This window comes from Erythrolamprus reginae, chromosome 3 (assembly GCF_031021105.1).
Source record: "Erythrolamprus reginae isolate rEryReg1 chromosome 3, rEryReg1.hap1, whole genome shotgun sequence".
NCBI lineage: Eukaryota > Metazoa > Chordata > Lepidosauria > Squamata > Dipsadidae > Erythrolamprus > Erythrolamprus reginae.
In genome coordinates this window covers 86285887-86312488 of record NC_091952.1, presented here as the reverse complement: position 1 = coordinate 86312488, position 26602 = coordinate 86285887, and the positions used below count along the sequence as shown (strand labels likewise).

At 41.2% G+C, this 26602-nt stretch overlaps 1 protein-coding gene across 1 annotated transcript in view; it reads right to left on the bottom strand.

Moving 5' to 3' along the window:
- Positions 1 to 366: 366 nt before the first annotated feature.
- The window catches only part of IL12RB2 (interleukin 12 receptor subunit beta 2), a 42993-nt gene continuing 16757 nt past the window's right edge, over positions 367 to 26602 (bottom strand). The window contains exons 6-17 of the mRNA XM_070746127.1: positions 25430 to 25608; positions 22073 to 22215; positions 18908 to 19046; positions 17510 to 17589; positions 16536 to 16752; positions 13943 to 14140; positions 11909 to 12010; positions 11420 to 11578; positions 6404 to 6538; positions 5063 to 5165; positions 3682 to 3769; positions 367 to 1715 (exon numbers count right to left, since the gene is read on the bottom strand). Of these exons, the coding sequence (XP_070602228.1) occupies positions 1221 to 1715; positions 3682 to 3769; positions 5063 to 5165; positions 6404 to 6538; positions 11420 to 11578; positions 11909 to 12010; positions 13943 to 14140; positions 16536 to 16752; positions 17510 to 17589; positions 18908 to 19046; positions 22073 to 22215; positions 25430 to 25608 (2038 nt within the window). The 3' untranslated portion in view covers positions 367 to 1220. The remainder of the gene's footprint in view (positions 1716 to 3681; positions 3770 to 5062; positions 5166 to 6403; positions 6539 to 11419; positions 11579 to 11908; positions 12011 to 13942; positions 14141 to 16535; positions 16753 to 17509; positions 17590 to 18907; positions 19047 to 22072; positions 22216 to 25429; positions 25609 to 26602) is intronic.

The following is a 26602-nucleotide window of genomic DNA, read 5'->3' as shown; positions in this document are numbered from 1 at the left end:
ACTTAGAAGGCTATGTCCCAGTCTTTATTGCAGGACATGCAAATTAGCCTTCTGATGTTTCCTACACAGTGAGCTATGATGTCACCTATTTTTGAGGTGTGTGGATTGGACTGTCTCCTGAAAATAGCTGTAAGGAATCATCCAAATGACATGTTACACCTGTCAAAAGACCTTGTTTTTTAATTTCCATGGCTACACCTGCTGCTGCCTGTCCTAATTTATGCACATACCATTTTATTAAGAATTTTAATCTATAAACTAATGTAAATTTAAGAGAATAAAAGTAAGAAACAACATGAAAGAAGAAAGGTAAAAGAGCTTAAGAAAAATATATATATATAAAGAAGTGATTTCCAGCCTTCATTACAAATTTAGACATTCTCTGGTTACAGACATTTATTATTTCATCCAAAATTCCATCTCTTATCTATAAACAAATCCAAGCAAAATCAACTATTCAATCCTGTTATCACCCAAAAAAATCCCCAAGGGGCTGCTAATAATATATCTTATTTTAATGTTAATCCAAAAAACTTTATTTGTAACCATGTTAATCTTTAGTTCATTCAAATATTGTCATAGAATCTGTTTTTCTCCATTTATCTCATCACACATGGTTTTCAAGGCTTTAATAAGCCTTTTGAATTATAAAAGAGGCTTATTAAAGCCTTGAAAAACCGTGTGTGATGAGGTCACTCCTTTAGCTTGCACTTTCCTTTTAAATTTTAAATCCTTGGCCAGTTTAGTAAATCTAGTGAAACACTCTTTTAAAAGTAATTGTCTTGGTCTGTCAGTTATACATCCACTTTTAAAACTCACTATTTTGTCATAAAATCTGTTCTATATCTCTCATTTCTTCAGTAACATTGAAGAACATTTGGATATCTCTATAGAAGCAGAAATAATTACTGAGATTGTCAATATTGTAGCTAGCATTTTCTGAATTCGTTTTTTGAAAGGCGCCCTCGTATATTCATTGATAGCACAATGAATTTTGCAATATTCTACCGGCTTGTAAATCTTTCCTCTACTTAAAAATCTCCTCTAGTGTCCAGTTTTTGAAATCATGAAATTGCTTCTCTTTCTTTTGTTTCGTAAAAATCAAAACAGAATCTAATTCCCATGAGAAGCATTTCTCTACAGTATCGTGAGAATAGTACATCCCACAGAGCATGGGTAATATTAATGCTAAAGAGCAACATTTCCTATATCTCTGCTCTTTAAAAAGGGTTCTCTGTGAAAGAATTATAGTCCATTTTTATAGCATCCAGAGTAAGTTTTCCACCCAAAAAACCTGAATTTCTTCGAAAAGAAGTCATAGGGAAAATAGGCAATGAACTGAGTTCAGATCCAGAGCTGTCTTCCTCAGAAGTCATAATGGCAGGTGTGTTGGTTGGCAGGTAATCTACTGTGGTGTCTTCGAGTAGATTAATCAAGCACTCAGAAAATACTTTACTTTCATTTGGATTTTCAGGTTTCTTGTTCAAAGGTGGCGACTGGTAGTTCCCAGTACCACCTGGTATTTTGTTAAGTGAAGAATTGCAGTTGCTAGTTCTCATAGGTAGTGCTTCTATCTCGGTATTTTTGTATATGTGCTCATCCATAAAAGCAAAGCCCTGTCTTTCAGTTAAGATTTCCTTTATTTGTAGAGTTTTGGGGTCTTCAGATATGACTGGTGGGCATAAAAACTCTATAGAATTGAAACTTGATTCATCCTTAAGGAAGAAATAAGAGAAAATGTGAGTTTGATGGTGATATACTTGTCTTTAAAAGCAAGCACTTTTTACACAAATGTCACCTTTAATGGCTCGGCACAATTTGACATTCATAAATTTTGTACGAAGTGAGTTTTTTCCACCACAATGTTTAACAGATTCTGAGGTTTGTACAGGAATGTCACACATCAATAAATTTGGCATGTGTTTTTTCATCTGAGAAAGTCTACATTCAATAAGAATGCAGCTGCGAGAACAATAACGGGCTTCCCAAGGCATGCCCATGTTACACCAACACTCCGCAGTCTGCATTGGTTGCCGATCAATTTCCAGTCACAATTCAAAGTGTTGGTTATGACCTATAAAGCCCTTCATGGCATCGGACCAGAATATCTCCGGGACCGCCTTCTGCCACACAAATCCCAGCAACCGGTTAGGTCCCACAGAGTTGGCCTTCTCCGGGTCCCGTCGACTAAACAATGTCATTTGGCGGGACCCAGGAGAAGAGCCTTCTCTGTAGCGGCCCCGACCCTCTGGAACCAGCTCCCCCCAGATATTAGAGTTGCCCCCACCCTCCTTGCCTTTCGCAAGTTCCTTAAAACCCACCTCTGTCGTCAGGCATGGGGGAATTGAATTTTTTCCCCTTCCTCCTAGGCTTATAGAATTTATACATGGTATGCTTGTTTGTATGATTGGTCTCTTAAATTGGGGTTTTTTAGATTGCTTTTTAATATTGGATTTGTTACATTGTTTTCTTTGTTGTTGTTAGCCGCCCGGAGTCTTCGGAGAGGAGTGGCATACAAATCTAAATAATAATAATAATAATAATAGGCAATCTTAGAAAACTGAAGCTAAATTATGTTTACTCTCTTTTTAATCGGCAAATTTAAGGAACTTTTTTTTTCTATTCAGAGAAAAGTCAATCAGCTGGGTTGGAGTCAGGAATGGGTTCCACCCTATTCGGACCAGATTACCTGAACCGCTGGCGCCCCGCTGGTGACATCAAGATGGCGCCACGGTCAGGTTTGGTCAGTGCTGGTCTGTGGGCGTGGCCATCTTTTTGGAATTTTTAACTAATTTCTTTACTACTTGGATGTTGTTTCCGCTGCTGCTGCTGCTTGAAAAGGGGCCCTCCTGCCCGCCCCCAGGTTGAAATTGATCTTTATTCCTTCCCGAAGCACAGCTGATCAGCTCAGCTGTGTTTTGGGCCAATTCCAGCTACTGAGCATGTGCGGAAGCCAAATTGGATGATGGAATGCGTGTGCGGGCGAACAGAGCATGCCTCTGTGCAAAACATCATGATGTGAACCAGCAGCGAGGTAAATAGGAACCCGCCCCAGGTTGCAGTGATGGGCTCCTACGAGTATGGTCAGGTACGTAGAACCGGTAGAAAAAGTTTGAATTTTTTTTCTTTTTCCCTTCTGGGCTCTGGATGTTTTTCCTATCGCAGTAAATGAGGTTGAATGTATTTTAGAAGAGCGTGTGTGTACATTATATAGTAGATAATGTATATTTTTGTGTGCCTGTGTGTAATATGTATGTACACATCTATACTGTACATAGAATTAAATAGTATATTTTGGATAGTAATAGTAAGGGAAATTGTATCTATTTAAGGCGAGGAGAGGCCAGGCACCCAAACCCTTGACGTGAGTGAGGTCAAGTTGGCCACCTTTATTTATTTTATTTATTGATTTATTTGATTTTTATGCCGCCCTTCTCCTTAGACTCAGGGTGGCTTACATGTTAGCAATAGTACTTTTTAAAAACAGCCAACATATTGCCCCCACAATCTGGGTCACATGACCTTTAAGCCACCCCCAGGTCACATGATTGTCAAGCCATTCCCACCTGGTCACATGTCCAGGAAGCCACACCCACAAAATAGGCCATGCCCACAGTGTGGTAGTGAAAAAATTTGCAGTCGTTCACTGCCTGGTTGGAGTTATCAAGTAGGTTGGTCTACCTTTGTAGATGCAAATTCTTTTGCCCATGTCGAGTTGGCTGGATCCGGATACCAACCAAATACCAGAGCAGAAAAGAGAGAGAAAATCCTAGTGAGTGAAAAAATAAAGAATGTAGCTGTTAGTTTTAAGTTGTAAAAATGCCACAATCGTGAGGTGTGAAAATATCTCTAGAAATTATTAAACAAGGCAGAGCTATATGGGACTCCTCGGCCTGAATACAATACATATAGTCTTCGACTTACAAAAACAATTGAGCCCAAAATTGGTGTTGCTAAGAGAAATTGGTTAAGTGAGTCTAGCCCCCTTTTTATGACTTTCCTTGCCACATTTGTTTAAGTGAATTACTGCAGTTGTTAAGTTAGTAACATAGTTGTTAAGTGAATCTGGCCTCTCCATTGACTGCTTACAATAACGTTGCAAAAATGGATCATATGACCGTGCACCCATATGTAAATCATGACCACAGAGCTGCTACAACAGTTGTAAGTGCGAAAAATGGTCATAAGTCACTTGTAACTTCAAACATTCACTAAGTGAGCTGTGTTGTAAGTGAACCTATGTTTGCTTGCAAAGATGGATTAGAGGTTGGGGATGGTCAGATATGGTCTGCTTAAGATAGCAGATCTGGGTTATCACAAAGGTACAGAAAGCTGTCAATTATTATTCCTACAGGGAATTCGCTATTTGACTTTTCTGACTTAATGAAACTGGGAACCAGTTCCAAAGCCAATTTGGTCTCGTTGTTTAAGGCAGCGGTCCCCAACTTTCCTGGCTCTGTGGATTGGTGGCAGCGGGGGAGGGAGGGAGAGAAAGGGGCCAACTGTGACCAACTCCTCTTATAGGATTGCTCTTGTGGAGAAAGTAGGAGAAAAAAGTATTATGTATTCTCCAAATCAGTGTATCCCAACCTTGGGCAATTGAAGATATCGACTTCAACTCCCAGAATTCCCCAGCCAGCATTCGCTGGCTGGGGAATTCTGGGAGTTGAAGTCCAAATATCTTCAAGTGGCCAAGGTTGGGAAACACTGCTCCAAAGCATGTGAGAGCAAGAGAAGAAGCAATGGATAGAAACTAATCATCCAAAGCAGGGTCATGAAATCTGATCGTATCTGTTGGATAGGCCTGATCTAAAGAAAGCCACTTTGGTGTATTGGTTAAGGCATCAAACCAGAAACCAGGATATTGTGAGTTCTAGTCCTGCCTTAGGTCCAAAATTGCTCGGTCACCTTGGACCAGTCAGTTTCTCTCAACCTTGGGAAGGAGACAATGTAGACAAAGAAGCTTTTGAAAAACCTTGCCAAGAAAACTGAACACATCTGTCTAGGCTGTCTCTGAGAACTGGACATGATTAAACATCTAAAAAAAATTAGGACCACTTACTTTTGCCGAACAGCTGGTATACAACAAAACAAGACTGAAACTCCAAGAATAATGGAAATGGCTACAATTGGAACCCAGTCAGAAACATCTATAAATCTACCTGCTATATTAAGACAAAAGCATAGGCATGAAAACATTACAACATAGAATAAACAGAATTAGAAAATTCTGGGCTCAGAGCAGATGGTTCATATAGCCCATAAAGCACTTTTGGTCACCCTAAAATGACAGGCCACATCATCATCCCCATGGTCACGTAAACATATTTTGGGCACTTTGGTATTTATGGCCAATTGCATGACCATAATTTATTATTATTATTATTTATTAGATTTGTATGCCGCCCCTCTCCGTAGACTTGGGGCAGCTCACAACAGTGATAAAGAACAATATGTATTGACAAATCTAATAATTTAAAATCTAAAATAGCAATTGTACATTTAAAAAATCTAAAACAAGGAACCCCAATATAAAAACACATACAGCCATATCATGCACTAAAACTACATAGGCAGGGGGAGATGTCTCAGTTCCCCCACGCTTGACGACAGAGGTGGGTTTTGAGGAGTTTACGAAAGGCAAGGAGGGTAGGGGCAGTTCTAATCTCTGGAGGGAGCTGATTCCAGAGGGTCAGAGCCGCCATAGAGAAGGCTCTTCCCCTAGGTCCCGCCAGACGACATTGTTTAGTCGACGGGACCCGGAGAAGGCCAACTCTGTGGGACCTGACCGGTCACTGGGATTCGTGCGGTAGAAGGCGGTCTCGCAGGTATCCTGGTCCGGTGCCATGAAGGGCTTTATAGGTCATAACCAACACTTTGAATTATGACCGGAAACTGATCGGCAACCAGTGCAGACTGCGGAGTGTTGGAGTAACATGGGCATATTTGGAAAGGCCCATGATTTCTCTCTCAGCTGCATTCTGCACGATCTGAAGTTTCCGAACATTTGTGATGTGTTTGCTGGTTTCTGGTAAAAAAACAACCTTACCCATTTGAAAGAATGGGTTCACACCTATGACTATGACATTCAGTTAAAGATTGCTGAAAATAATGTCATAAAACCATATTGGGTCACATGGGTGCCTCAACTTATGGCTATAACAACTGGTCCCAATTTGTGGTTATATGTCAAGGATTACCTGTTTATTAAAGCAGCCACCCTGGATACTTTTCTATATAGTAATCCCAACCTTCCAATTGGAGAAGGTAATTTAATAACTTTTGCAGCTTATTATCTAAATTTTGACTAACATTTTGATAGATGACAATCTGCCTAATATAAATCTGTTTGGGGAAAAAAACCCTCAGCTGTTACTCCTAACGGGTGACATATTATAATTACTTTTTATGTAGATGAGCTCTTCGTTCCCTTTCGGGCTTTCTCCAGCATTTGTAGAAGCCGTCATCCAAATAACATAGGAAGCACCCGCATCTCTGTTTTTTATATAAAAGGGCTGAGAGGATGGTGTAAAGATCTCTGGAGAAATAAAAAAGGTGAAAGAATAATTGTTTCGCAGCATATGTTCTTGTCAAATAAAGCTGCATTTCTGCCTTTGTGATTTAAGGCAGTGTCCATTTCTTTCGGGCACAGGAGAATGCCCAAAGTACAGTGATACCTCGTCTTGCAAACCCCTCGTCATACAAACTTTTCGAGATACGAACCCGGGGTTTAAGATTTTTTTGCCTCTTCTTCCGAACTATTTTCATCTTACAAACCTGCCGCCACCGCTGGGATGCCCCACCTCTGGACTTCCGTTGCCAGCTGAAGCACCTGTTTTCGCACTGGTGGGATTCCCCTGAGGCTCCCTCCATGGGAAACCCCACCTCAGCAAACCCAGCAGGGGAATCCCACCAGTGCGAAAACGGGCGCTTTGGCTGGCAAACGGGGTGAATTTGGGGCTTGCATGCATTAGTTGCTTTTCCATTGATTCCTATGGGAAACATTGTTTCATCTTAGGAACTTTTCACCTTATGAACCTCGTGCTGGAACCAATTAAGTTCGTAAGACAAGGTATCACTGTACTTGGTTTCAAGTACTCGGCATAGCTAGTGGTACTCAAGGGAATCCTGCCTGCCTCAACCAACATTGAGGCGGCACGTGGGCATCTGTTTCAATAACCATCTATATGCTTGGCATCCATGAATCTGTCTAATCCTGCCTTGAAGCTATCAAGGCTGATAGCTGTCACAACCTCTTCTGGAAGTGAATTCCATAAACCAACGACCCTCTGGGTGAAGAAATATTTCCCTTGATTTGTTGTCACTTTCTTACCTATGAGCTTTAGGGAGTGCCCCCTTGTCCTAGTATTGTGTGATAGAGAAAATATTTTTTCTCTATCCACCTTTTCTATCCCAGATAGAATAATAGCAGTGATCCAATCTGAGGGTCTGCCACAGAGAGGAAGGGGGTCCAGCTATTGTCCAAAGCACCCAAAGGCCAGACAAGGAACAATGGATGGAAATTGACCAAGGACAGATTCAACCTAGAAATAAGGAGACATTTTCTGGAAGAAAAATCTATGAAATGGAACAGCTTGCATTCAGAAGTTTTTGGAGCTTCATCACGGGGGGCTTTCAAGAAGCGACTGAACCGCCATTTGTCAAAAATGATGTAGTGCTTCCTGCTTGGGTGGCGAGTCAGACTAGAAGACTTACAAGGTCCCTTCCAAATCTGTTAACAGGGCCGCCGATAGACGGGTATTACTGGGAGCCCAGTCCCGGGCCCCGGCCAAATTGAACAAATTAGGGGCCCCGGCGTTCTGGCGCCAAATCAGCAGCTTCTTGCACATGCGCAGACTGTACCCTCCCACTTGCAGTACCTGTACTGTACTGTAAAAGGCGAGGCAGAACTCGAAGCCCCGACGAAGGTAAGCCGAAGAGGAGCCTGAGAGAATGAAGAAGGCGGGAAAAGCTCCCGGGTTGCTTCGTGCGCGCTTCCTCAGCTGTCGCGGAGCGGAGAGAAAAGGGCCCCGCGGGGGGGAGGCATTCCTTAAGGGACGGGACGGCTTCATTGATTTCGGCCGGCCGCGGAGTGGGGCTGCCGGTGTGGGGAAAAGGGCGGCGAGAGGTTTTTCTCTCTCCTGGATTGCGACCTTCGGCACATGGGGGGGGGGGGAGTGCGGGGGGCAGGGGGGGCGGAGGGACAACAACTTTGCAGGGTTTTTTGCTTGGTCTTTCTTTCTTTGCTTGCTTGCTCCTTTCTTCCTTACCTTCTTTCTTTCCTTCCTTTCTCTCTCTATTTTCTCTCCTTTCTTTTTTTCCTTCCTTCCTTCCTTCTTTCTTTCTCTCTCTCGCCTTCCTTTCTTTCTCTTCTTTCTTTTTTCTTCCATTTCTTCCCTTCCTTCCTTTTTTCTTTCCTTCCTCTCTCCTTTCTTTCTCTTTTCTTTCTCTCTCCTTCCTTCCTTTCCTTCTTTCCTTCATATCTCTCTCTGTCTCTCCCTCTCTGTGTCTCTCTCGCGATCGCTGTTAGAAAGGAAGTTCAAGTGAGGAGTTGTGAAATCGGCAAGGCCAGTCGGCGGCCACTCCCGCAACTTAACTTTTTTTTAAAAAAATGGCTCTTCTATAGGTTACAGTTAAGCTGCCAATTAAGTTCTGTCACCTCAAAGATGGACGAGATTAAAAATGAGAGGGAGCTGGAGGGGGCGTGGCCTAGCCCCGTTTCTGGTTCGAAGAGGTTTTGCAGGTTTTTTGTGGTGCTCCTTTCGGGGATGGCTGCGGTGGGATGAAGCCGATCTTCCCACTTTTTCCCAACTCCTGAAACTCAAAAGTTTTTCCTCCAGCCATGTTTTTTTTTTAAAAAAAGTGGGTTACATCTGTACAGGTAGTCCTCGATATATGATCACATTGGAGCCCATACTTTCTATTGTTAAGTGAGACATTTCTGGGGTGAATTTTGCCCTGTTTTATAAGGTTCCTTTGTTAAATGGATTGCTACAATTCATAAGTTAGTGACCTGCTTGCTAAGTGGATCAGCCTTCCCCATTGACTTTCCTTGTCCAAAGCTTGAAAAAGGTGATGGACTTTTTGCTGAAAAATCATTGGATGTTTAATTTAAAGGAGCCATGCTCCTGAAGGGATAAAACAACTACACTGAGGACTGCTATAAAGAAGATTGGAAGTTATTCCTTTACATTTTTATGCCTCTTTTCTTTTCTTCTTTTCTGTCTCTGTTCTTTATTTCTTATTTATCAATTTTGGTTTTTAAAAAAAATTCTGTAAAATTTTTAAAAAGAACAAGGAAAAATATGTTGATGTTAAAGAACAATCAAAAATTGACTGTAAATTTAAAGTAGAATGCAGTGGACTTGATAGGATTAGGCTGAGAGAGAGGAGAGAAAGGAAGAGGAGAGATAGAAAGGAAGAGAGAGATAGAAAGAGGGATAGAAAGAGAAAGAGAGTGAGAAATGCTCAGTGAGCCTTTCTTTGAAGTTGCCTTTCTTTCTTTCTTTCTCTCTTTCTTTTTCTTTCTCTCTTGCTCTCTTGCTCTTTCATTCTTTTTTCTTTCTTTCTTTCTTTCTTTCTCTTTCTTTCTCTCTTTCCTTCCCTCCTTCCATTTCTTTCATTCCCCCTCTCTATTTTTATCTCTTTCATTCTCTTTCTTTCTCTCTTTCTTGCTTTCTTTCTTGCTCTTTTTCTTTCTCTCTTTTACCTTCCCTTCCTCTATTTCTTCTTTTCTTTCTCCTTCCTACCTTCTTCCCTCCCTCCCTTCCTTCAGTCCTTCCTCTCTTACTCTCCCCTTTCATAAGTTTCCTTGCTTCCTTCCTCTGTTCCTGTCCCTTCCCCCTTTCTTTCTTTCTTTCTTTCTTTCTTTCTTTCCTTCCCTCCCTCCATTTCTTGCTTTCCTTCTCCTTCCTCCCTTCTTTCCTCCCTCATTCCCTTCTTTCACTCCTTCCTCTCTTACTCTCCCCTTTCACACCTTTCCTTGTTTCCTTTGCACCCTTCCTCTGTTCCTGTCCCTTCCCTCTTTCCTTCCTTCCTTCCCACCCTCCGTCCATTCATTCACCCATTCCTCTCTTTATCGCCCCTTTTACCCTTCCTTCCTCCCTCCCTCCCTCCTTCCTTCATAGCTCGCCCTCGCCTTTCTTCCCTTCCTTCCAGATGGGAGTGCCCCCTCAAGACACCCGCCTGACTGCTGGTACCCTGCTTTTTCTCTCCCCTCATCCTTTCTAGCTCCTCGCCGGTGGCTGCCGGGTGTGTGTGTTTGCTGGCTGGGGAATTCTCGGAGTTGAAGTCCAGATATCTTCAAGTTGCCAAGGTTGGGAAAAACTGGCCTATGGGACCGCCTCGCTTGGCGTGAAGCGGGAAATGATCCCCGGGAGATGGAGTGGCTTGGCGACTTAAAATAGTTTTAAAATGGCGGGGGGGGGGGCAGACACTTAGGCTGTATGGGGCCCCAAAATTCCTGATGGCGGCCCTGTCTGTTAATCTATTATCAGAATGTCTTTAATTTCTGGCTGAAAGCTATTGATAGAAGATAATATTTGTAGCCCAGGGTTGAACTGCTGCCTTATGAGCTTTGGTAGGCTTTCTTGCAGGTGTTGCATTATCGTATTATTCAGAGTATAAGACACACCTTAGTTTTGGGGGAGGAAAATAGGGGGGGAAATCTGCCTACCAGATATCCATCTGGCTAGTGTCCTTAGTCTGGTCAGATTCAGCACATTATTTTACACACACACCCCTTAGGGCTTTAAAAAAACCCCTCTTATTCAGAGAGAGTAACAATGAAAGAGCTTGCAAGCTGCTAAGAGCTGAGAACATCGTTAGCACCTGTTAGGGCTGGAAAGAAACATTCTGATTAAGTAGAGCAATGAAAAAAACCCTGCACAAACTTAGGGCTTGGAAAGCATTCTTAGCAGAGAGTAACAATGAAAGAGCTTGCAAGCTGCGGAGAGCTGGGAACATCGTTAGCACCTGGTTAGGGCTGGAAAGAAACTTATTCCGAGCAAGTAGAGCAATGAAAAAAACCTTGCAAAGACTTAGGGCTTGGAAAGCATTCTTTGCAGAGAGAAACAATTAAAGAGCTTGCAAGGTAAGAGCTGGGAAGATCATTAGCAGCTAGTTAAGGCTGGAAAACAAACACCATATTTTGGAGTATAAGACGCACCTGAATTTTCACCCATTTTTAGGGAGTAAAAAGGTGCATCTTATACTCCAAAAAATATGGTAGGAATCATCATCAGTATTTGAAGGAACTGGTGTTTACTCTTATTTTATACCAGTGGCTTGCTGTGTCAGTGTTGGTAAGCATAATCTTGGTTGTTCCTTGACTGAAAGTTGCCCACCACCTCTTTTTTTAGTACCCTATGAATTTATTCACTTAAAGAATTAAGGTTATTCATTTTTATATGGTACCTACCATGGACACTTGGGGGTAGAGACAGGAATTGTTTCTGCAAATAAAGCTTATAACTAATGATACATCCCATCCTCTGATGTTCTGGAACGTCTCTCCAGGAGACCCAAATGCTCCCATCTTCCACAGTTACTTTCACAATCTGAGGTCCTGTTAATGGAGCTGCAAAGGAAATCCTTGTGAAAAAGTTGATTATCTTAGATCAGAGTCCCCCAATGTTTCTGGTTTTGCGGGCCAGTGTTTGTGGGGGGAGAGGGAATGGTTGTGCACGAGTGGTTGACAACCGCGCGCATGCATGCGCAGTTCCATTTGTGTGAATGGCATGCACACTTTTCTGCTCACTTAAATAGAACACATGAGAATGTGATCGTGCATGTGCGTGTTCGCCAACCATTTCCATGGCCCGGTTGCAAACCCCTCACGGCCCACAGGTTGGGGACGCCTGTGTTAGATGATCTCAGACCTTAACCCAGAACAATCAGTTACTTTTACCTTTTGCTGCGATATTTTCTTTGGTCGTAGCTGCTTTTCCTGCTCTGTCCTGATAGAGTGCAAACACACTGATGTGGTAGCATATGTTGGGCTTTAAATTCTCTAGAAATTAGAAAGAGGTCTTTCAGATATAGCTGATTGCAGGGCTTTGCAATTTTAGAAGGAAAGTGGGGTGTGTTTTTTTCATCACAATGTTTACAAATCAGGTGGCACATTGAGCCATATCTGCTGGCACGCTACCAGTTGACCTAGCTCAGCTCCAACGTGCCAGCCACCTGATTTTTGGCTTCTACAGAGGCTCTGTGAGGGCGTTTTTGGCTTCCAGAAAGCCTCCAGGGACATGGGAGAGGGTGTTTTTACCCTCCCCCAGCTCCAGGGAAGCCTTTGGACCCTGAGGAGGGCGAAACATGAGCATACTGGGCCCACCAGAAGTTGGGAAACAGTCCGTTTCCGGTTTTCAGAGGGCCTCCAGGGGGCAAGGGAAGCTGTTTTCGCCTTCCTCGGGCATTGGATTATGGCTGTGGGCACTTGTGCAAGTACAATTGCGTGCATGCACGCTCTTTCAGCACCCAAGGAAGAAAAGGTTCGTTATTACTGGTATAATGGGGTGGCATACAAATCTAAATAATAATAATAATAATAATAATAATAATAATAATAATAATAATAATAATAGAGTCATTCTAGATTCTAAATTTAGATAATGATATCTAATGGTTCTGCAAGAAGATAACATTTTTTTTCTTAGTTCATCTCCCCACCTTGGTGGCTTTAACCTGTGTGGACTTCGATTCCCATAATTTCCCAGTCCTTGCTTCTTGGTCCTCTATCCTAAAGGCCACATGTTTCAGGTATGTTTTCTGTCTCTCAGATAAATTTAGGAAAGATTTGCACTTGAGTGATCAAAGTGTATGCAAACTTGCTTCTGCTGGATTGATTATCAATAAGAAAATATTTTGTTCGTTAACAAAACTAAGCTCTTTTTCCCCCCTGAAGTTTTCAGAATGAAAGTAATTGATCAAATCAGATATGTTCTTGTAAAATTATCAATCTATAGATTAAAAGCCTTGGGAAAAGACTTTAGGACAGAGGTTGTAAATGCGTCATGAAGTATGAAAAACAATGCTGTTGTAACTTCAGAGAGTCAATAAACGAATGGTTCTAAATTGAGGATTGCCTGTAATCTATTCCATCATGTGTTCAGAAACTTCATATTGTGCAGAATGCAGCTGCGAGAGCAGTCATGGGCTTTCCCAAATATGCCCATGTTACACCAACACTCCGCAGTCTGCATTGGTTGCCGATCAGTTTCCGGTCACAATTCAAAGTGTTGGTTATGACCTTCATGGCACCGGACCAGATTATCTCAGGGACTGCCTGCCACTGTTGTTAGCCGCCCCGAGTCTGCGGAGAGGGGTGGCATACAAATCCAATAAATAAATGAATGAATGAATAAAAAATTAAATAAAATTAAAATTAAAATTAAAATTAAAATTAAAATTAAAATTAAAATTAAAATTAAAATTAAAATTAAAATTAAAATTAAAATTAAAATTAAAATTAAAATTAAAATTAAAATTAATTAAAATTAAAATTAAAATTAAAATTAAAATTAAAATTAAAATTAAAATTAAAATTAAATTATTAATCATATAATCTATTACCGGAGTCTCAAATTTAAGGCCTGTGGGTTGGATTTGGCTGGTAGGGTGCTTCACCTTGGAAACAGTGAAGGGCCAGCCTGAGGTGCCTCTGCCAGCAAAAATGGAGCTTGGGAGGACCACACATGGAAGGATATCGAGCTGGCCATGCCCATTCGTCCCCCCAAGGTTGAACAGAACCCTGATGCAGCCCTCAATGAAATCCCGTTTTACACCTCTGATCTATTACATTGGGTTGGAGAAGGTTGTATTGACTTGCTGTGCAATGCTGAACAGATACTTAAATGTGACAATTTTTGAAAGCAACACTTGTTTGTAATTGGCTTGTCTGAACTTTCTCATTAGCGATATGTTTTCCAGTGATATGGTTTACCTTTTATCACGGTGCAATTAGAAACGGGAACTTTAAACCACGTCAGGGAGGTGTTCCTGTGATAGTCTTGAGGGAGGTCTACCCATTTAACCACGTATCCATTGATGAGGGAGGATGGTGTTGAAGGGGCTTCCCATTTAACGACGATTCTCTCATTCTCCATGGATGTGGCAGAGACCTGGTTAGGTGGTAGCAGTTCTTTGAAGAAGAAGAAAAAACTCCCCAATAGTTTTATTCAGCTCAACTGAAATGCAACTTCATCAACCCCGGAGACATTTAAATTAGAAATGGAAATAATGCTGATAGAGATGTTAGTAAGTTGGAATAAGATTTGACACTCCACAATGAAACTATAAGTAATCAGTGATGTGCAATATTGAATTTGAAGGGACGTAATACGAAGGTCGCCCAGAAAGTAATGCACCACATTTTTTTTCTCAGCCTACGGTAATGGTACGAATGCAAAACTTTAGATATACATTATTTGAATTGTCAGGAGTGTGTGTGTAAATGTTGCATTTAGCGTAGCTGCAGAAGTGTTTCAAAATGGTGTCTGTAAGTGATGTACGTTACAAGCAGCGTGTCGTCATTGAATCTCTCACTGCAGAGAAAAAAACTGTTGGGAACATTCACAGTTTATAGAGAATCTGCAGTTAACAAAAGTATGGTTAGTCGCTCGGCACAGAGGGTGAGGCCATTAGAAGACATTGCGCAGTGCAGAAATGGCTTCGTAACTAGATCAATGAGTGGTACTGACAGAGCGTACACTCTCTTGTGTCTCTCTGGAGGACGGCCATAGAAGGGGACGGAGATTATGTGGAAAAATAGGGAGTATAGAAGAAACATCATTCTTTCTTGTGTGTGTTGTGGTTAGCTCTGGCCCAGCTCCTGCCCCAAGGACTGTGGATGTGGGGGAGACATCCACATGCTGCAGGCCTGTTTTGCCCCCCACCCCGGTGGAATCTGCTGATGAAGGCTCCTCTGACCAAGAAGACATGAGTGACAGGGAGGAGGAGAGTGTGGCAGACAGCTCAGAAGGAGATCAATTATCTAGCTCCTCCTTGGATTCAGAACAAGAGTTAATGATACAGCCACGCATGCAGAGAGTGATGCATAGGCAACAACAACTGAGAGATTATTATCAAAGAAAATGAGGCCACCTGTGGTTGGGTGAGGCTGTGGTAATTAGTGAGACTGCTATAAATAACAGCCTGTGGGTTTGGCTATTGTGGAGGATTATCTGATTGTTGTGTTTCATGACTGCTTTACTGACTTTGACCTTGTGTGTGCTGATTTTCCCCCGCTTTGAAACTAAACCAGAGCAAAGTGTGTTTCACTTTGTGAAAGAAGAAGGACTGTGAATTGCCTCACAGCTGCAAGCTAAGTATCACAGAACTGATAAGGGACTTGTACAAATTACCAGTTTGTTTGGAGACCAGTGCTCTTTGCTATACCAAAAGAGGGCTTAGTTTAAGTGAATTTTCATTATAAAGAACATTGTTTTGAATTTTCAAACGTGTGTGTGTCTGAAATTTGTACCTGTGAATTTTTGGGAGGAGTGTACCAGAGAGCCCGACAGAACAGTGTGTAAGTTTCATTGTGTTCAATAAATAATTGTTGGAGGAAAAAAATGTGGTGCATTACTTTCTGGGCGACCCTCATAGAATAGGTAGAATTACTGGGACACAATAATAACTTGCTATTTTACTTCTGTAAGAGTTGCTTTGCTCCTCTAAGAATTAGAATTGCCTCTGCCGTTTGCTTCTATTTGTGATCTAACTCCTGTTACCTTGTTTTTATGTACAATTCAGTGCCTGGTGCAGGGTATGTCATCATTTGGCAGGGTTACACCGGGCAAGTACCTGTGTTGCTAAGCACCCAGCCCCTCTGTTGCTAAGCATTCACCCACCCACCTCATTCTTTGCTGCATGGCCAATGCAAGGCTTCAAGGAAGGCATGGGCCAGGGGGGCAGAATTGGGTATTAAGCTGATGTCTAAAGGTGTAAAAGGACACCATATTTCCCCCAGGGTGTGGCTATTCCTTACAAGCATTGTGTTTATATGTTCTGGACATGGTTTCACCCAGTAGTTTATTTTGGCCAAAATTAAAATCTGCTTCTTTTTGCAAGCCTCAAGTCTCACTTTCTTTGGCAACTCAGTGATTCAGGGAAACTTCTGGGACTTTACAAATTAAAGTCATACTATAAAAAATTCATGTATAGGTAATGCAAAAGAAAATCAAACTGAATTATCCTTATCTGTTGAGTTGGTACTACTGTACTATGTTATATTGATTATTAAGTAATTTATTAGACTTGTATGCCGCCGCTCTCCGCAGACTCGGGGCAACTCACAACAATAATAAAACAATGTACAATGTGACAAATCTAATGTTTAAAAGAAAACATATTAAAAACCGAACATTTAAAAACCATGTAACACAAGCATATGGCGAAGGAATCTGTTTGATTCATACTATTAAATATGCAAAGCAAAAACCACCCCTGGAATTCTTTCTGTGGCCAATTACCAATGTCAATATTCAATTAACCTAATGAGTGTTTAAGTTCTATAGAAAAAAAAAGTATCTTACCTGTAATTCCCAATTTTGTGGTTATGTAGACAGATGTGGAGATGCCCCGTGAATTCTTCGAATTTAGTGTTATGTTATAATCCGCCTTAAGGGAGACGTGCGAGAAAACAGTGTGGGTGGTCATACTCATTTCTCCAGTTCTAGGTGGCATCAGGTTGAGGTTTTGAAATATCACTTGATAATGAAAGTTTGGGCTTATTCCCAGTACATTTCCTGACTGTAAAACACAAAAACAAATATTTTTGCATGTTACTTTAGTGTGTTCTGCCATGCCCCAGTACAGGGCAACTGGACTGGAACCAGAAAGACATTGGGTTCAAAATTTCACTCTCTGTCAGGAAGATATATCCTTCTCTGTTTGATTTTTCCCAACAGAGAGCCTGAAGTAGAAGAGTCTTCTGGCAAATGAAAAAGGTACTTTTTGACCCCGTATGTCAAGGCTGTACCTTTACGCAGCAAAATGCAGCAGTGATGGTGGGCTACAAGAATGGTGGAAGGTCTTAAGCATAAAATGTATCAGGAAAGACTTAATGAACTCAATCTGTACAGTCTGGAGGACAGAAGGAAAAGGGGGGACATGATCGAAACATTTAAATATGTTAAAGGGTTAAATAAGGTTCAGGAGGGAAGTGTTTTAATAGGAAAGTGAACACAAGAACAAGGGGACACAATCTCAACTTAGTTGGGAGAAAGATCAAAAGCAACATGAGAAAATATTATTTTACTAAAAGACTAGTAGATCCTTGGAACAAACTTCCAGCAGACATGGTTGATAAATCTACAGTAACTGAATTTAAACATGCCTGGGATAAACATATCCATCCTAAGATAAAATACAGAAAATAGTATAAGGGCAGACTAGATGGATCATGAGGTCTTTTTCTGCCGTCAATCTTCTATGTTTCTATATCTCCCTTCCCCGTTTCCTTTTTTAAATCAGAAGTGTACATTAAGATGTGTACAGATATGTTTACCTTCCAGAAGAGAGTAATGTTCTGCATTTTGGAAGAGGTCTCCTCCTTTAAATACCAGACATCAACAGGTTCAAACGGCACTGGAAACCAAGAAAAATGTCCTTAGAATGTAACGTTTATATCAATTTGGGAGCAAACTTTGCTAAGTGTTTGGCAGCTGGCAGGAAACAAATGGAAGAATGCTATGAATACTTGCCAAACAGGGATCTACTCATTCTAACAAAAGAAATAATGATTTACCCTTACCAATTAGCAGGGGTGGGTTGTAGCCTACCTTGCTGCCAGTTTGCTGCTTCCCATGCTACGTAGCCAGTGCAGTACCAAAAATTCTCAAAAAACCCTTCCCCCAAAGCCAGAAACAAGATGGTGCATGCGCAGTGCTGGAAACTCAGCTTCTTTGCATGAGAAAAAAAAATAACCAAAATTCCAACCCCTCCCAAAAAATATAATCCCCAAAATAGATGGTGGCGTCCATGGATCAGCAACGACAGAACTGGTTTTATGATGTCACCACCGGTTCTATAGAACTGGTGCGAACAGGGAGGATCCATCTCTACCAATTAGGAAATTTCCCCAAAGTTAGCAAAACTCAGACCAGAGATAGAAATTCTTCGAAGTATGATGTCAGTGGGTCTTCATCAGGGGTGGGCTCCAACTTACCTCCTTGTCCATTCGCTTCCTCCCACGCCATGTGGCTGTGTCTCATGGACGTGCACATGCTTTGCTGGTGCGAATACGCAGTGCAACTCCCCCCCAAATTAAAAACCCCAAATGGCGAGCATGCACAAAACAAACAAAATGGCGAGCATGCACAGTGCCAGAAACTCGACTTCTGCACATGCGCAGAAGAATTATTTTTTTAAAAAAATATGGCGGCACCCACGGACCAGCACCAACTGATTTGGTTTGGTGACGTCATTGCGACATCACCAGCGGGTCACTACCAGGCTTAAAATTGCCAAGGTTGGAGACCCCTGCTTTAGATAGACCTTCCGTCCCTCACTTAGTTTTTTAGAATATTAAAAATTTCTTGCTCAAAAAAATAAAGGGAACACTCAAATAACACATCCTAGATCTGAATGAATGAAATATTCTCATTGAATACTTTGTTCTGTACTAAGTTGAATATGCACAACAGCATGAGAAATTGATTGTCAATCAGTGTTGCTTCCCAAGTGGACAGTTTGATTTCACAAAAGTTTGATTTGCTTGGAGATATATTGTATTGTTTAAGTGTTCCCTTTATTTATTCATTTTTTGAGCGGTGTATTATTTTTCATTTCTTTCTAAGGTCCTATGACATTATAGCCTGGTCTGAATTACTGTAGTTATCCATGATTTATTTTTATGTCAGTAACAAAATAAATTGTTAGACGTGTGGAGTTAATATTTTACTACCTGCTTCTATTTGAAATGCTGGGCTCCAGTCACTCCATAAACCCCGTCCCAGAAGAAGCCTGCAGGAAACTTGGAATTCATATTCTATCTTGGGCTGCAGGTCATGAAGATCGCACCTTCTAGTGTTAAGATTTTCAAGCTAGCATGAAATGGAGATGAAAGCACACAGATCCAATTTAATAAAAGCTGATTTTCTTTGACAATTGCAATTCCACTGAGAGAAAGAAAGGTTCTGCTTACACTCAACATAACCCTACAACAATCCTGTAAGTGCTATAAAAATGCCATAGTTGTGCACTGCAAGAGAGACACAGGCTCTTCTAAATGAAAAACCAGACCTGGCACAAGCATTCACATTTGTTCCTACGTAGGTTCTGGAACCAAAGCTTCATTGTTTTGTAAATACAAATTCTCCATTTTATTTCTCTTCTGTACAAACCTGTGAGGCTGCTTTAAAGTTGTCTTCACTAATGAACATTATTAGGTCTGTTAGGACCTCACTGATGGGACAAGGCAGAATTGCAAAACTATTTTTTATCACTGTTTGGATTCAGACATTGTACGTTGCAATTCTTAACTGATGCTACCTGAATATGCAACATTGATTGCAGCACATCATGCCAGCAAAGAGATATGGACATTTTTGCAGTTCCATTTTTCGTTGGCTTCCAAGCACCATGCAGGCATGGGTTTGGCAATGCAGTGATAGCAGCACTTTGACAGACCTGTTTTTTTAAAAAAAATAAAATTCTAGGTTTGGATGACTTTGAGGCCAGGGATCAATGAATTTCCCCTTGCAGCAGCTTAATCTATCTATTTTCAAGAATAGGAATAGAATAGGACCAGAATATCTCAGAGACCGCCTTCTGCCGCATGAATCCCAGCGACCGATTAGGTCCCACAGAGTGGGCCTTCTCCGGGTCCCGTCAACTAAACAATGTCGGTTGGCGGGCCCCAGGGGAAGAGCCTTCTCTGTGGCGGCCCCGGCCCTCTGGAACCAACTCCCCCTGGAGATTAGAACTGCCCCTACTCTCCTTGCCTTTCGTAAGCTCCTTAAAACCCACCTTTGTCGTCAGGCATGGGGGAACTGAGACATCTCCCCCGGGCATATACAATTTATGCATGGTATGTTTGTATGTATGTTTGTTTAGTAAATGGAGTTTTTAAATATTTTAAACTACAATTTAGATTTGTTATGACTTGTTTTATTCTGTTGTGAGCCGCCGCGAGTCTGCGGAGAGGGGCGGCATACAAATCTAAATAATAAATTAAATAAATAAATAAATAGAATAGAATCGGACAGAATCGGATAGAACATAATAGTTGGAAGGGACCTTAGAGGTCTTCTAGTCCAATCTCCTGCTTAGGCAGGGAACCCTATATCATTTTAGATAAATGATTGTCCAATCTCTTTTTAAAAACTTCAATTTCTGGAGGCAAGTTGTTCCACTGATTAATTGTTCTAACTGTCAGGAATTCTTCTTAATTCTAGGTTGCTTTTCTCCTTGATTAGTTTCCATCCATTGATCCTTGTCCTGCCCGCAGACAGAGAATAATTTGACTCACTCTTCTTTCCCCCTTGTTTGGTGGTGATGGTGGTGGAATCATACCATGCTTTGCCATCAAATTGTTCAAGCATGACTTGGGAAGCTTCTGGAGATCACAATATAAGGATTGAACAAGATTATAAAACGCCTGAGAGAGTTGCTCACCTCTGAACTAAGCTCCCTGTTTCTATATCCTGTACTCAGTTTATAGAGCACAACTGCTCAATGCACAAAACATGTTAACGCAAAACCTAATTAGGGCCATGGTAGCGCAGTGGTTAGAGTGCAGCCCTGCAGGCTACTTCACATAACTGCTAGCTGTAGTTCAGCAGTTCAAATCTCACTACCTGCTCAAGGTTTACTCAGGCTTCCATCCTTCCGAGGTGGGTAAAATGAGGACCCAGATTGGGGGCAAGTGGCTGATTCTGTAAACCGCTTAGAGAGGGCTGTAAAAGTACTATGAAGCAGTATATAAGTCTAGGTGCTATTGCTATAAATGCTATTATGCAGTGATGGGCAGCCAAAAGTTTTACTGCCATGCGGTGGGTGTGGCTTATTTTGTGGGTGTGGCTTGATGGTCATGTGACTGGGTAGGAGTGGCTTGCCAGCCATGTGCAGGCGGGAGTGGCTTGAACAATCACCATAGTTCAAGTGAACTGTTATTGCCGCACGATGCCTTTTCATCTCAGCTGTGGGCAGAGTGAGGGCTTCGTAAGGGGAAAAAGACCACAGCCCAGATTGCTTTGGCGCGGCATGCCTCTCCTGGTCTTAGGAGGTGGTCGTGTGAGGCTGGAGGGGAGCCAGGCAGGAGGGAGGGAAGCTTGTCTGAGGCCAGGAAGGAGGAAAGAGGAAAAAAGCGAGGAGCACAGAGCAGTAGCAGCAGGGGGGGGAAAGGAGAGCTGAGCTGAGACCAGTAATCCAGGAAGTTACTGCCGCTGGTCAGCTGGAGCTGGGCATGCAGCTTCATTTCCACCGGTGGAACTGCGTTCCACCCCGTCCTGCCTGCTGCCCACTCCTGCTATTATGGCTTTGTAAGATGTATCTGCTCACTCCTGGTCAGTTGGAGAATCATTTGCTTTCCTTTTGTGCTAAGAAGTATTCTGGATGCCATCTTGTATCTTTTATCCCCCAGAAGATTTTTAAAAATGTGCAGAGGAGTCAGAAGACAGAGAGCATGCTACTGATGTTGGTTAGTAGGTACGCATTTAGAAATATGTGTTAAATTAAAGACAGATTATGAATCCTGAATTAAATACAAGATGAGTGCAGCATTAAAGATCTAAACTCCCTGGCTGAGTAAGAACAAAAAGATGACTCAATATGCTCCTATAAATCTTGTCTCCGGGGACATGATTTAGCTGGAAAGCACCAGGAGACAATCAACAATCTGCTCCTATTACATCAGGAAATATTTTGCACAGAACATGCAGTTGATTTCTTTTCCATTGAATGCTTACTATGGGACTGAAAATATTGACATATCTGAGTCATCACATTAGTAATATAGAAAATAGCGACGTACATAATCAGAAAAAATAAAATATCCTTTCTTTCTTTGCATTGTTGTCTAAGGACTGTAATAAAGCAATTTCATTTCATTTCATTTCAACATTCCTACCGTAATCCAGGAATTACTGTGGATGGGTTGGTATCTCAGTCTAAAGCACTGTGTTTCTTGCTGATCTTGCCAGGAGATGGTACAATTTTGGGGGACAAAAGCATCACAGCTTACTGAGAGGTCCACAGGAGGAGAAGGCTTCACTGCGTTGTGATGATCGGTGATGCACAAACATGAACAAAAACACAATATTATTATTATTATTATTATTATTATTATTATTATTATTAATAATAATAATAATAACAATAATAATAATAATAATAATATTAGATTTGTATGCCGCCCCTCTCCGAAGACTCGGGGTGGCTCACAACAGTAATAAAAACAGTATAACAATGGAATAAATCTAATAATAAAAATTATATAAAAAACTCCAACTGTTAAAAACCATACAACACATACATACCAAACATAAAATATAAGAAAGCCTGGGGGAGATGGCTTAGTTCCCCCATGCCTGGTGATATAGGTGGGTCTTGAGTAACTTGCGAAAGACAAGGAGTGTGGGGGCTGTTCTAATCTCCGGGGGGAGTTGATTCCAGAGGACCGGGGCTGCCACAGAGAAGGCTCTTCCCCTGGGGCCCACCAAACGACAATCTTTGGTCAACGGGACCCGGAGAAGGCCAACTCTGTGGGATCTTATCGGCCGCTGGGATTTGTGCGGTAGAAGGCGGTTCTGGAGGTATTCTGGTCCAATGCCATGAAGGGCTTTAAAGGTCATAACCAACACTTTGAATTTGTGACCGGAAACCGATCGGCAGCCAGTGCAGGCCACAGAGTGTTGTAGAAAAGTGGGCGAATCTAGGAAGCCCCACGATAGCTCTCACAGACACATTCTGCACGATCTGAAGTTTCCAAACACTTTTCAAAGGTAGCCCCATGTAGAGAGCGTTGCAGTAATCGAACCTCGAGGTGATAAGGGCATGAGCGACTGTGAGCAATGACTCCCTGTCCAAATAGGGCCGCAATTGATAAACCAGGCGAACCTGGGCAAACGCCCTCCTATTATTTTGGGGAATAAAATTCAGAGCCATAATATTAACAATACTATAAGAATGCTCAAAACCAGACAATCTAGTCTGATAGCTTGTTACATACAGTTAGTTATATCTTAGATCAGGGCTGACAAATGCGTGGGTTGGATCACATTCTGGCCACGCCCATGCACTGTTTAGCAAAGGGAGGGGGAAGCACCGATATGTCATATGACACCATCGTGATGATGTGAGTTTGAAACCCCTGTGTTAGGTGCTTCTGAGAAGACCATAACTGGGAGATGGGAATAATACAACCCTCTACTTATCCCCTTGAAAATTATATTCAGAGGTTCACTGTCTATAATTATGGAAGAGTCACATATGCTCATTGCTTTTTATTTATATTTATATTTATATTTATATTTATATTTATATTTATATTTATATTTATATTTATATTTATATTTATATTTATATTTATATTTATATTTATATTTATATTTATATTTATATTTATATTTATATTTATATTTATATTTATATTTATATTTATATTTATATTTATATTTATATTTATATTTATATTTATATTTATATTTATATTTATATTTATATTTATATTTATATTTATATTTATATTATGATTTGGATTTGGATTTGGATTTGGATTTAGATTTGGATTTAGATTTATCTATTTCCTTGTTCCAATCAGCTCTTTCTCTGTTACAACTTTACAGATAATCCTCTATTTACAAACATTCATTTAGCAACTGTTCAAAGTTAAAATGGCCCTGGGGAAAAAAAAGTGACTTACAACTGGTCCTTGCACTTAAATGACCATCGCAGTCCATAGCCATAGTCATGCAATCAAAATTTGGGCGCTTGGCAATGGTGTGCATTTTACAATGGTTGCAGCATCCCGAGATTATGTGATCATCATTTGTGACCTTCCCACAAGCAAAATCCAGGGGAGAAAGCCTGATTCATTTAACAACCAGGCGATTCACTTAAACAACTAGAATGATTTGCTCAACAACGGTGGCCAAAAAAAGGTTATAAAATCGGGTGTGACACACTTAACGTATCTAGTTTAACAAGAACAGGCGTTCTGTTTCCAATTGTCATTAAGTCAACGAGTAGCTTTACAACTTCACAAATAAATCATACACACTTGACATTGTTTGCATGCATTTGGAAAGCTGCGTCCAAAAATTCCAAAAACAGTCGGGATGGAAAGCACACAGATTTATACGTTCTTATTGTTTAAAGATCAGTGGCAGAAACCCGACTTTTTAGTAGTTTTTATCCCACCTGAGGATCTCAAAATAAGACTCACGAGGGATTTTCCCTTCATTTTATCCCAATTAACATTGCCATGTAATATGTAGGTTGGGCTAAGAGATAATGAATAAAATAATGTCATACAGAAAGCTCCATGACCAGGTATGGAGTTGAACTTAGATCTTCCCTCTGACTGCAGTCCTATTTAAGCCCTATACCACAATGGGTTTCCTTGGATCTGTATTGTGTATGCAACAGGCATTTCTACATCGGTTTAAACACCATCAAATGGGCCACCTCCAAAGGCAATTTATCTAGGGTTACAAAGTGTTGTGGTTCAGCCTGGGACCCCTCCGGGAATGGCTGATTTGCTGTCGGTGTCCGGCTCAGAGGCTGAGGACCAGGAGGGGCAGACTGATGAAGAAGCTGAATCCCAGGCTGAAGATGAAGGACAGCCAGAGTTCCACCAGGGGGAGCTCTCCCCAGCAAGCAGCCTGGATTCCCTGGGGGAAGATGCTAGTGACTTCATAGATATGCGACAGAGGAGAGCTAACGAGAGAAGAACGCAATTGGCCAGATATTTCCAGCATTAGGGGTCGCAGCTGGGTTTGGGTGTGGTGCTTGGGAAAGGATAAAAGGCGGCCCCACCCTTCCTGGCTTGTGGAGTTTTATCTTGGAGATTCGTGAGACCTGTTTGTGAACTTTGGTGGCTACAATCCTGGTTTGTGCCTTGGACTCTTGAAACCTTGGGGGGGTGTGCCAGCAAGAAGCTTTTGGAATTGACTGGACATCAGGACCCTGTTGTAAAGTATTGTAACCTGTCTGCTGTGAAAACAGGTTTTCCTTTGTGCTTATTTTTTCCTGCTATAAATTACTTTTGGATTTTACCAGAGTGTCTGGCTGTTTTTCAGTGGGTGTGGAGGTCTGGGAAAACCCAGACAGAACACAAAGTACTATCAGAATTTAGCACAGGCAGCAAAAAGACTTTCAGTGTGAGAATTGTTTGATTTACTTAAGCTGACTGGTTAGAAATTGAATCATCACTCAAAATATTATTTCCAATAATTTATCAGAGTTCCTGAATCCTGATAATTACCAATGTCTATTAATGTGAACTGCATTGGTTCAGACCGATTGCTCCCAAGTTTATTTGTGGCTTCGATCACAACTGTGTAAGTAGTTTCAAAGTCCAGCTTTTTCCTGAGATATATTGTGTGAACTGTAGTGCTATTTTTTTCTCCCAAGACTGTTCCATTGGGGGTTTCATTTGTTACCCTGTAATAAAAATATAAACTGAGATGAACAGTGTGAATTATCTTTCCTCCTCCTCCTCCTCCTCTTCCCCTTTCCTTTCTTTTTCACTTCCCCACTCCTTCCTTCCTTCCTTCCTTCCTTCTCTTCTTTCTTCCTTGCCTAGATTTACTTTGCACCTATATAAAGAAATTATATTATCCCCTAAAATATCATTTCACAAATAAAGAGTTGTTTCTTTGTAGATGACTTGAATCCAATACTTTTTATTATAATATCCAGTTTAATTGTTTGCTCTAATATTTCAGTTACTTTAATTTGGTTAATTTCAATTACTCTAATATTCAGTTTAGTCTTTTCAATGATTACTCAAAATCCCAATGTCTGCTGTCAGACTTACTGCCAAATCCCAAGATATATACGCAATTTTATCCAATTGTAGACAGATATCATGGCTTATGATAACACACCAGGGGCGGATTCCTCTTACCTTTTCCTACTGGTGCACTATGTGCACGTTTTGACATTTTGTGTGCACGCATGCACACTACACTAGTGTGCACATGTGCGTCCCCAGTGCAACTTTGCTTTTGCGCATGCATAGGAGGACAATTTTCATTCTGCGTATGCTCAAAGAGCTGAAAATCACCAAAAATTAGAAAGAGAAAGATGGCAGACCAGCAACGACAGACCAGAGCCATTGTGCTAAAATTGCACAATCGGTGGCCACTCCAGGAGCACCGGACCATACCGCACTGATAGGAACCCACCTCTCTCTCTCTCTCTCTCTCTCTCTCTTTCTCTCTCTCTCTCTCTCACACACACACACACACCAAACCAAACCAAATCAAAATGGTGTCAAAATTTCTTTCAGATTTGTATCTGAATTGTGAATCAGGTATTTCAACCGGTATTACAAAAAAGACCTGGCATTTTTATTATATCAGAGTCTCCACCCGAAGCCCCTGATTCATCTAAAAATTGTCAATATTCATGTGATAGAATCTGAGTCTGTAAC